A 12497-nucleotide genomic window follows, 5' to 3' on the forward strand; every position below is an offset into this window, starting at 1 on the left:
CTTGTTCAGTTTTCTAGTTGTGTTAGTTGAAAGTTAAGTCTGGTCCCCATGTCTCCATTTTGATTGGAAGTAGAATGGTATCTCTATACTGTAGTTTAAACTGTTTTTCGACCTTTGTCATACTTTTCCTTTGAAGTAACTATAGTACAGAAGATAATTGATCCTGTAGGAGTGGGTCGCACTCAAGATGTCTGTGCGTAAACTGCTGGTGATAGTTAGGAAATATGTGTTTTATTTTTTATGTTCACTCTTTTTATCTTTTATTATATTTTATATTTTATAAAGTATTTTATAAAAAGTAGAGTGTCTTCTTGTCCTTAAGTCTTTGTGTAAAATTTACACACTAGGAATATGCACTATATTTTTTGGTAGTTTCCTGTATCTTAGACACGACTTCCCACTCTTAGTAAACGTTGAGAAACAGACATTTCTCATTTCTGTATCCATAATAGATTATTATAATATTTAGAAAACACACACTCATTTTGGTATAATGTGAAGAATTTTAGTCTAAAAGTTTTATGCTGTTTGGTTAATTAGAGATTCCCTAATAGAGAATAGAGTATAGTTGCAGGGTTTTCTTGCTCATTTTCTGAAATGAGTCTAATCTGATCTTTCTCCAGATCTGTATTCTTTCTGACTAGGTGACAATCCCAGTGCTCTCTCTCCTTGGCATTATTCTCCTTTTCACTGTATTGAAACTATAGTTTATAAGATAGCTGCAGTTGCCCTTGGAGGGCTCTAATGCTTTGGCTTTTTAGGATTCATGCATGTGGTAACAAATAACCACCAGTAACATCATCTCTAAAGGATGAGGACTATAGATATGTACAATTTAAAATTATTTCTTTTGGAAACTCATCTATTTTTCCATTCTTTCTTTATTTCTTCTGGAAATTATATGTGTTCTTCAAGGTTATGCAAGCTTTGACAAGCTGTGCTTTGCCAGCCTATCCAAGGGAAAAGTCAGCACCTTATATAGAGCCAAAGTAGAGGAGAAAAATCCCCAATTTTTATGTCATTGTGTCGGGAAATGGAAAGCATAGTGGGTATGTGTGCAGATATATGTAAACTTGTAGCTCTGCATGCTGTTGGGTCTATATTGTGTTCTTTTTCTGTCTTATAGGGGCAATATGATACAGGCCATGGTAAAAAAGGTTTTTTTTAATTCACTTTTTAAAATAGGTGGATGTTGGGGCACCTGGGTGGCTCAGTCAATTAAGCATCTGGCTTGGCTCAGGTCATGATCTCGTGTTTTGATTTGTGAGTTCGAGCTCCACCCTCGGCTCTCTGCTGTCAGCGCAGGGTCCACTTAGGATTCTCTGTCTCCCTCCCTCTCTGCCCCTCCCTGGCTCGCAAGCTCTCTGTCTCAAAAAAAAAAAAAAAATACTAAAATAGGTAGATGTTTTTGTGATGCTGACTGTCAAGATAAAATTTCTATTTTTAGTTAATGTATCTGGTATCTATATGATATTTATATACATAAATGAAATGTTTATGTAGCCTTTGCATTTTACCCTAGACTTTGTTGTGTGCTAGCTTGTGTTTGACTCTGGTTTCATTTGGCCTCCTTTTTCTGAGACTGTACCTATTAAATGTACACAGCCTACCTTCTCGTGTTCCAGTGCAACTTTATGTTACTCATCTACTTTTTTCTTTTGCTTGCGTTCTGGACAAGATTTCTCCCTCTATATTTATTCTTTCCTCCTTTGAAAGTCACCTCTTTGGTATACCATTTCACTAGGGTATTATTATACAATTTGATAAATTGAGTAATCCTCATGTATTAATGATACTGCTACTGATAGTAGGGAGTTTTGGTATTTAAATTGATAATTACAGTAGGTTATTAATATTATGATGTTAAGCACTTTGAGTGAGAGTTCATTTTCTTTTATTTAATTTTAAGAGTTTTTAGGCTTTATTTATTTTTTCCTTTTGCATTTATTGCTGTTTTCTTTTTTTTTATATGAAATTTATTGTCAAATTGGTTTCCATACAACACCCAGTGTTCATCCCAACAGGTGCCCTCCTCAATGCCCATCACACACTTTCCCCTCCCTCCCACCCCCCATCCACCCTCAGTTTATTCTCAGTTTTTAAGAGTCTCTTATGGTTTGGCTCCCTCCCTCTCTAACTTTTTTTTTCCTTTTCTTCCCCTCCCCCATGGTCTTCTGTTAAGTTTCTCAGGGTCCACATAAGAGTGAAAACATATGGTATCTGTCTTTCTCTGTGTGACTTATTTCACTTAGCATAACACTCTCCAGTTCCATCCACATTGCTACAAAGGCCATATTTCATTCTTTCTCATTGCCATGTAGTATTCCATTGTGTATATAAACCACAATTTCTTTATCCATTCATCAGTTGATGGACATTTAGGCTCTTTCCATAATTTGGCTATTGTTGAAAGTGCTGCTATAAACATTGGGTACAAGTTTTTAGGCTTTTTTTAGATTCTTACCATGAGGAAAAGATATGTCTTTTTAAAACAAGTAGATAGTCTCTTAAAACCATCAGGTTATTGGAGAAAATTATTTTTCTTGAAACTCAGGCCAGTAGAGGTATGTCTGTATTGTTTCCTTGGTATCTACAAGTCAGGTATTTTCATGGATGTTCTGCTCGTCCCAAAAAGAGAGCGTAAAGCTGAGTTTTTCACTTGGGGAGTGCTTAAATGCTCCACAAAGCAGTGACCAGATTTGTTTCATTTTGTGCCCAAGTGGTTTCTGTGGGTAGTTTGTTGTTTTAAAAACTTTCAAAGAAGAGCATTTTTTTTTCCTGGCAATCATGTGTATCCCATGTAAGTATTTTTCATTATTAATAATCTTGAGAAGAACCAACTCCAGGTCATAATACATTTGGCTAAAATCATAAGGTTTTATCCAGTCATCCCATATGATTTGTGTCTGGTTTGCCAAAATCCATTAATTTGAAATTCCCAAAGGGCAGAGTAATGGTTTCCTCTCCTGTTTCTGTCACCAACCTGATTTTGTAAATTATTTCTATCAATTTTGTGTAAATTAATAGTCTTTAAGAGCAGTTCATGAGATATATAGATTTAATTTCTTCTAGGCCTATAGGCTGGTTTTACTTTGGGGTGTTTCCACCCCTTCTTTCATACTCTATATAGAAATTTCCCTTTCTGTTTATGACTTGAATTCCAGCTTTCTTATTGTGTTTTGCTTTTCATCTTCTTCCTCATTTAGGCTTAGTGGTTAGAAATCTTGTCTTTAATTGAATTTCAAAGTGGTTGAGTTTTTGTCATTTTCCGTTCTCTTGTCCAGCAGTGAGGGTTTGCTTCTGTAGGTATGCTGCAACCTTTTAATAATGAATTTGGTTTTAAAGAGAAATTGAATTAAATTCTTGAGTTATTTCAGAAAGTTGTAACATCATGCTATTTATATTTCTGGCCACAGTGAGGGTTTTCATGAAAATGAAGTTTTGTAGTGAAGTTTTTCAAAGTGAAGCTTTTGTGTCTCAGCTTGTAGGCATGAAAGGTGTCTTTAGGATTTGGCTAGCTCAGAATTACAATGTTAAATAGTCCACATAAATTTTTTAGTTATTAAGTGAATACTATTTATAATTAGGAAGTAAACAGAAAGAAAACCTGAAGAACCCCTTCTCTGAATTTTCTGATTTATCAGAGGACGAAACTGAAATCTAGATAGATTCCGTGACTGAGATAATCTGCAATTTAATGGAAGCATTAGGTCTAAGCGCCTAGAGCCCTGACCCCACATCCAGTGCTCTTTCCACTCCCTTGGAATCTCTTTACTATCTTATCCCTAATAAAATAACAATTTAGTGTAAAATGTGATAACATTCTGGTTTTAAAATACTCTAATACATTTTATTTTTGTGATATAAGTTTGAGTGATGAAAGCTTACAAATTCATACCACATTTTCCTCTTGTCCTATAAAAACAGTATTGTCTTTGAGGTTATCATTTGGTTATTTGAGGAACGAAATTGTTTGGCCTTTATTTGTTTAAGCCTATTCTTCATTGTATTAAAGTAATTTTTAAAATTTTCCAAGGCTATGAAAACATGCAAATAAGAACTTCCTATTTAGCATTTATTGATAGCCTATTTAGCATTATTTCTTTCCTGTCTTTCTAACTGAACCTATTTTCTTCAGGCATCTAACCCTTCTTCACATGACTCAGAAAAAGGGGTCTTCTTTCCTCGATCCAGGATGGAGAGTCTAAGTGAAACATGGAAATTCCCTTTCTTTGCTAGTGACAGGTTCAAAGATGGGCAGATCACAATCTCAGAATATCTCGATCGCTTTGTTTCCAGCCTGTTGGTAAAGTTCCACACAGGCACTCAGCCAGGGGAGTTTACAGAGAGTTCCTGAAGCTTTGACTTGTAGTGCTTAGAGCCTGCTGTATCTGTGTGCTTCCTCTTATATTTGACAATGGTTATACATTTCTTTATTGTTTAAGCTCGTTTGCTTTTGGAATTTCTGTTACTTCTGGATAAAAAGTATGCTATCTGATGCATCTCCTAATACTTTATTTTACACTGTGAAAGATGATTCAGTAAGAGATTTTGGCTACTAAATTGATGTGAATTCAAGGAATAGGGGAGACTTTCAATAGATTTGAAACTAGAAGAATCTCTGAAGAGATTTGTGACTGAGAGAATTATAAAATTAGGGCTCTGAAGGCATCATAACCCATTGTGGTTTACCTTTCATCTTTTAGCTCCACTGAACTTTTCCTTTTAAACCACTGACTCCCTAAATCCAGTAGTTTCTGTTCATTCCTTATCTTCTTTGACCTCTATTAAGCCTGTTTCTATTCTTGTACAGTTCTTCCTTATTATTTCTAGGGTATCATTCTGTCTTTGTATATTCATGATCATCTCTTTTAAATTTCTTTTACTAACTTACTTTATTCGACCTATCCCTTGAGTAGTAATGGTTTTCTATGTTGTTGTTGTTGTTGTTTTTGGCCTAATTAAAAAAAAAAAACCCTTTTATTGTTTAGAATAATTTTAGATTTATAAAAAATTGTGAACTCAGTACAGAGAGTTCTTATATACCCCACTCACAGTTTTTCCTATTATTGATATATTAGTATGGTACCTTTGTTAAAATTAATGAACCAATGTTTAAACACAATTACTAATTAAAGTACATGACTTTTTTCAGATTTCCATAGTTTTTATCTACCTTCTTTTCTCTATTCCAGATTCCCATAAAGCAGGATATCATATTACATTTAGTTGTTATGTATACTTAGGTTCTTCTTGGGTGTGATGATTTTTTAAACTTAACTTGCTTTTGATGACCTTGACAGTTTTGAGTAGTACTGGTCTGGTGTTTTATAGATTGCCCTTCAATCAGTTGAGGTTGGTCTGATGTTTTACTCACATTTGGAATGAAGTTATAGGTTTTTGGGAAGAGACCATGTATGTAAAATGTCATTTGATCATGTCATATCAAGGGTACATACTATCAACGTGACTTAATCATTGCTAATGTTGACTTGAATCATTTGGCTGAGATGGTTTTTGTCAGGCTTCTCTGCTTTACATTTCTTCTTTCCCCTCCTTTCCATATGTATTCTTTGGAATGAAGTCGGTGTGTTCAGGCCATACTTAAGGAGTGGGGAGTTCCTCCTTCTTGAATATAGAGTATCTGTATAAATTAATTGGAATTTTTCTGCATGGAAAATTTTTCCTTCCTTCCTTCCTTCCTTCCTTCCTTCCTTCCTTCCTTCCTTCTTCCTTCCTTTCTTCCTTCCTCTTCCCTCCCTCCCTCCCTCCCTCCCTCCCTCCCTCCCTCCCTCCTTCCTTTTGTCATTTATATCAATATGGACTTGTGGATATTTATTTTCTACTTTATTTGGCCTAATTTTTTAATTACTGTATTTATATTGATGCTTTCTAAATATGTTTATCTTGGCAATTCTCACTTCTGTTTTAGAAAGAGCTCTTTCTAGTTAACTCCCTATTGGACTGTATTCCGCTGGCTTTTGTTTTTGTTTTTGGTTTTGGTTTTGTTTTGAAACTTTAAATGTGACCATATTGCCTAGACTCATACTAATCATTTTATACCTCATCTCTTTCATTTTATGCCTCATTGTCCTACCTAAACTTTCTTTTCTACCTGCTTTCTCAAGCTAGAAACCAGTGGAATCTTTTAGTTTTCCTTTCCCTTTTACAACCCCCATTAGTAGCTCTTATTTGGATTATATTTATGTCTTTCATTTCCCTAAAACTAACCTATTACTTCCACCTCTTTATCCACATTGCTTCATAGACCTTTTTCTAAAATACATGTCACTTATTCAGAATACTTACATCCCTTCTCAGAATCCTTCAGTGAGTTCTGTCTTTGACTCTAATTTAACTGTGATTTTAGGCAAATTACTTGGTCTTTCTCTAGCCTAAGTTTTCTTTTTTAGAAAGTGTAGATAGATAATGATAGACATCTTCTGAGGATTAAAAGTGGTAGCATATCTAAAGAGTTTAGGTATGTGTCTGATACAAAGTAGTACACTGTACAAGATAGTTATTTTTATTGTTTTATGGCTCCAACTCCTTAGAATGACCTTTCACAATTTGGCTCCTACCTACTTATCCAGCAGCTTCATTTGTAGATATTCTTCTGCCATGGGCACCTTGTCATTCAACAGTTTCATATTACTCGTTGTATTTTGGGTTTGCCATACTATGTGCTTTTTATACCTGTCCTTTCTCACGTGTTCCTTTGTCAGAAGTGTTTTTATCTTTCTTGACTAACAGGAAAAAGTGGCTTTTGCATATCTCAATATTCAACTTAAATATTCCCACCATGCAGAGTTAATCATCACCTTTTCCTATTCCTGTCACTATACCATGTGTATAGATATCTAATGTATACTAATATATGTTTGCAAGTTTGTCTTTGTTAAATTGTGACCTCCAAGGGGAAAGGAGTAAACTTATCATTACATTGCCAGCATTTAATATCACTCAGTTAAATTTGTTACATAGACTGCCTTGCAAGTGCTGAAATCATGTCTAAGTATCCTTTACTAATGGTCAGCAGGCTTCTACTTGAACCCACCCTGTAGTGGCACATTTATAATTGGAGAGGTGGTGATTACTTTTAGCTGGGTCTAAATTTTAGAATTTTAATTTTATGTAGATTTTAAATCTCTTTGCTTTTGGCTTTCATTTGTCTGTTCTCTGGAGCCATCATTAGTCTGCGCATTCAGCATTGTGCAAATATTTGAGCACCAAATATGTTTTATTTTTATTTTTTTATTTTTTTAACGTTTATTTATTTTTGAGAAAGAGGGAGACAGAGCATGAACGGGGGAGGGTCAGAGAGAGAGGGAGACACAGAATCTGAAACAGGCTCCAGGCTCTGAGCTGTCAGCACAGAGCCTGATGCGGGGCTCGAACCCACGGACCGCGAGATCATGACCTGAGCCGAAGTCGGATGCTTAACCGACTGAGCCACCCAGGCGCCCCTACACCAAATATGTTTTAAGTATGTTTCAGAAATCTCTTGGTTAGAAATGAAATAAACCTGAAACACTCCAGCCTAAGAAAAACAAGTTTGACATTGGTATTCTCCAGACTTTTTTGATTATTTACCTCTATCAGGTATCAGGTATACGTCCAATATGGGTGTGTTTATCTACTCATTGTGTGTGTGTATATGCATGTGTGTATGACTATAGTCATACGTACATTATAAAACAGACACAAATATAGTACTTCGCCAAAGATAATATAAAATATGTGTATTTTATTTTAGATGGAGTATTTCTTCTCACATTCTGATGGATCCTCTTGCTTGTCTCCTGCTCCTCCTCAGGGTGGTATGTGCACACCATCTTAAAGACGTCTGATCTACGTAATCAGACTCTGTTATGGGTAGGGTTGGAGCTGGTCTTTGGGATGACTGAAAAGATTCATATGCCTTCAGGAGATTTGCTTTGTTTTTCTTCTTAATTGCTTCACTCTTTCAGACCAGCTTCTCTCTGGGGCTAGGGCCATGGTTGCTAGCTTTGGGCTTGAGCCTTTACAGCTTTCATTTGTTTATTGAACAAATTCCGAATGGAGAATATAATCTGTGCCAGGCACTATTCAAGGTATTGAAGATACAGCAATGAGTATTAAAAAGAAGTATATTTAAGTGATAAGTGCTATGTAGAGAATTAAAGTAAGATGATGTGACAGTGATTAAGTGACTGCTTAAGAAAGCCTTTGTCCAGAGGGAATGTTAAAGCTGAGATCTGAATCAAAAGAAATAACTAGCTCTGTAAATATCATGAAGAAGAGCATTCCAGGGAATAGCTTAGGCAAAATTTTTAAAGTGGGACTGAACGTGCATGCTGAGGAAGTAAGATAAGGTGGTGGAGTTCATAACTTAGTAGATAAAGAGAGTTTGTGAACAGAAAGGGAAGGGACTTTCTCCCTTCTATATCTAGTTGGAAACATCCCAAGGAAAGATTGATTGATTGAGCTATAGTTTCCTATCCTTAGGACTAATTATTAGTTGTGTTATTTTATTTAGTTCAGTTTGAGCAAATTGCCCACCGTTATGGCTAGGAGAAGCTTGGAGGGAAGGGTGTTGGGTTGGCAAAATTAAGAGATGCCACTTACTATGTGTGCCTTATAGCACAAGGGGTTTTCATTTTGTTATCTAAGAGTTCTGTTTTAATACATTTGAAGATAGCTATCATTTCTTTGTTGACTTTTTATGAAGGCTAAACTTTTGTAGTTTTTTTCAATATCTCTTCATTCTTCTCTGAAATAAGTCTTTAACAACATGTATTATTTCAACAGTACATGGTAGTGGTGAGGGTGAAAGGTGGAAAGAGAAAATGAAAGTCTCAGTTCATTCTTCGAATATATCCATTCTACTCCCTGAACAGCCATTCATGTGTAAAGGATACATGTAATGTGATGATTCTCTGTACTTTATTTTCTAAGACAGGGAAATTGACCAGTGTATTTTAGGAAGCATTTTTTAAGTTAAAACAAAGAGAGTTTTCAGATGTCTCTGCGTAACAGAGAAAACTTTAACTCACATTGTTTAATCTTCCAAATATTTTGAGTGATAGTTTTGCCTATTGTTTTTTGGTAGTATTAAAAACTTTGATCCAATATGACAGTTGCAGCTGCATGGTTTGCATTTTGAATAGTGGTGGGTGGACATAATATTGATTCATTGGTGGTATTTACCATTATGGGAAAAACTGGATACCAGATTTTGATGTTTCTGAAATGATGCAGTTTGTAGCATATCAGCACTATGTGATGTTTTGTAACAATCTTAATTTTTTTAGTTTATTTATTTTAAGAGAGACAGAGAGAGCATGAGTGGGAGAGGGGAAGAGAGAGGGAGAGAGGGAGAATCCCAAGCAGGCTTCGCGTGGTCAGTGCGTAGAGTCCTATGTAGGGCTCAAACTCATGAAACTGTGAAATCGTGACCTGAGCTGAAATCAAGAATCTGTGTCTTACCTGACTGAGCCACCCAGGCACCCCAACAAGCTTAATTTTTGAAGTCACATGGAATAGGTGTCTATAAGGAAGCATGAGAGTCTAATTTCTATAAATTAATATGATGTATACTTTTAATAAACTGTACAATAATTGTAGTATTTGATACCATGTTCTTTTTAAGAAATCATGTTATTATTTATTCAATTTATAGTGCTTGAGCTAAGTTAGGTTTGATTTCTAACCTAGAAAGAACTCTTACGTTAGAGTTCCAAGGTGAGCCTCATATATTTGAGTATATTTTTATTTTTTTTAAATTTATTTACTTTATTTTAGAGAGAACTTGAGTGCTCATGAGAGCAGGGGAGAGGGTCAGAGGAAGAGAGAAAGAATTTCAAGCAGGCTCCATGCTCAGCATAGAGCCTGATGTGGGGCTCGATCCCATGACCCTGGGATCAAGAGTCAGACACTCAACTGACTAAGCCACTTAAGTGGCTAAGTACTTAAGTACTTAATTAAGTACTAAGTACTTAATTTAGATATTGAAATGCTATATATTATGGATATTAGAAGCTTTAAGAAATTCCCTAAAAATAGAGATCTATGGTAATTAATTGGCTTTACTACTACTACTATTACTACTACAGAATTTTAGCAATGCCTTTCTGTATTGTAAGTTTGGGTTTTGAATAGTGGGTTGTGAGAAATAAATTGGAAATCTTATCTCTGTGGGTTGGAATCTGGTGTGGCTTCAAATGACAAACAAAATATTTTAGCATGTATATGCCAGGTAAAATTTCAAATGGATTTTCCATAGGGTACAAACTTTTGAAGCCAAATAATATAAAGGGATTTTATACTTACAGGCAGACTCCTGTTGAGTTACATTGGTTTTGTTAATTTATGGTGGGGAAATCAATAGCTGATGAAGCAAACAACTAAAGAAATATCTTGTACAGTTTGTTTCTGTCCACTTGTGACACGTTGTTTGGGGAGGAGTTCTGAGGTGACATGTAAGACTTGGTATCCTAAAAGTCTGGTGGGTTTTTTCTTTATATTTTTAAAATAACAGGTGTATTTCAAGATCTAGAATATCTTGTTTTGCTTCAAGGAATTGTCCTAGAAGAATTGAAGTTAGTAGTTTCACATTTATAATTATACTTCAATGAAGATATATATGTTTTCTTCCTTTCTTCTAATTTATTTGAGAATTTTAGGAAAGGAATATTGTGCTGCTAGTAGAGTGGCCGGTTTACAGGAGTCTAGGTGAATTTATTGTCTTTCAGCTTGCATTATTCTTATTTATATGAGTAGCTGGAGATGTCACATGTAATTTGAGGTCTACATCTGGTTTTATGTTGAGTGAATCTGATTTAGGCTCGGCTATCTTCAATGGTGATTTTCCCAGCTGTAAATTAGGAATTTGGCATAGAAAACTGTGTGGTTTTGTGTAAATAGAATTCAGATTGTGATGTTTTCTGTCACTTCATAATTCTAATTTTAGAGGTTCGGTTTTTAAAGCAGAATAATTCACTCCAGAAAAGTCTAAAATCTGATTACTCATATATTGCCAGGAACATTGATGGTCAATGGTTTGAGTCAAACTGAGTATCTTTTATTAGAAATATGGTGAAGAGTTTTACTCATCCACTCAGAATTGTAGCCATGAACTTTCTTTTGTTTTCTTGATTTCAAGTTTTTATTTAAATTCTAATTAGTTAACATATATGGTAAAATTGGTTTCAGGTGTAGTGTTTAGTGATTCATCACTTCGTATAACACGCAGTACTTTTCTATCTTGTAAAGACTACAGGAAACCCTTTGTATTTGCATTCTCAAATGTCTTGGAAGCAGAGATACTATGGGATTTTTCCCTCACTGGTAATAAAAAGGGAGGAGTAGGGGATAAATGTGCAGCATGAGCCACTCATTGCTGTTTGCCTTTCCTTAAAAAAAAAAAAAATTCACCTTTCAAATTAGTGGTCTAAAGTGGACAGGGTTTCAATTGGAATATGGCAGGTACCACAAAGTCTTTCCTTGTAGTTATTACCTTCTTGTGCAGTGCCATCTATTTGATTATAAATGCCTTGAGGATTGAGTTTACTGTATATTCATCTTTGTATTCTGTTACACTTAGCTCCTCACATAATTTACACAGATAAGTGTAGCGGGCAGTTGAGTTAAATTGGATTGGCTTGAATTGGAGGGGATGAGGATTAGGCAGATGGGAAAACAGGGCTAGTCTCTGGGAAGTTAAAAGTCTTTTAGTCCTTCTAGATATCTTGTTTTAGTTTAAGTAATCAAGATGGTGATGTTTTATTTACCTTTAAAACCCTTATGGTTGACGAGTCAGAAATTGTAGCGTATCCTTCTCTGTTACCAGCTGGCAATTTACCTTTCAATAAGCTGTTCTGGTTAATAATTCTGGTGGCTAAAAAATACCATTACATATATTGTTTCAGAGGATAATTCTCATGAATTAATTTCTAGACTAACTTCTTCAGTCTTTTTCTGCTCCCCACCTCCCCATTTGAAAAACTAATGTGGAATTTGCATATATTGTGAAATGTACAGATAGGGGGTGTAGAATTCATTGTGTTTGACATATATATAACTGTGTACTATATACTCCAATCAAGATAGGAAACATTTCCATTTTCCCAGAAAGTTCTTTCGTTGACCTTATGCTCTCTCTATAGACCATTTTACCCCATCCTCTGATCCACTCTTCTGATTTCTTTTACATAGGTTAGTTTTACCTGTTATTGAACTTCATATAAATGGAATTACACAATATGTACTCTTGGTGACTGGCTTGTCACCCAACATGTTTTTGATTTTTTTTTTTTTTTATTATTAAGTCTGTTGCTTTAGTCTGACACATAACATAAAATTTACTGTCTTCACCATTTTAAAGTATACAATTCAGTGGCATTAAGTGTAATCACGTTGTGTTATCACCACCATCCGTCCACAGATCTGTTTTCATCTTGCAAAACTGAAACTTCATCCTTATTTCTTAATTAAAAAAAACAACAACGTTTTCTAGA

At 35.0% G+C, this 12497-nt stretch overlaps 1 protein-coding gene across 7 annotated transcripts in view; it reads left to right on the top strand.

Moving 5' to 3' along the window:
- The window catches only part of CCDC91 (coiled-coil domain containing 91), a 347760-nt gene that overhangs the window by 43099 nt on the left and 292164 nt on the right, over window positions 1-12497 (top strand). For 4 of the 7 annotated variants that reach the window (XM_042946159.1, XM_042946158.1, XM_042946163.1 and 1 more), the window contains exon 1: window positions 7762-7820. The exons of 1 other annotated variant lie outside the window; for it this stretch is intronic. Coding sequence is in view for 1 of the 6 variants with exons in the window: in XM_042946169.1 (XP_042802103.1) it covers window positions 7757-7820 (64 nt within the window). In the remaining 5 variants the exon portion in view is untranslated. Of the gene's footprint in view, window positions 1-7750; window positions 7821-12497 lie in introns of those variants that run through there. 2 more of the 7 variants (XM_042946169.1, XM_042946162.1) reach the window with 2 other exon arrangements.

Source organism: Panthera leo, chromosome B4 (genome assembly GCF_018350215.1).
Source record: "Panthera leo isolate Ple1 chromosome B4, P.leo_Ple1_pat1.1, whole genome shotgun sequence".
NCBI classification, from domain to species: Eukaryota; Metazoa; Chordata; class Mammalia; order Carnivora; family Felidae; genus Panthera; species Panthera leo.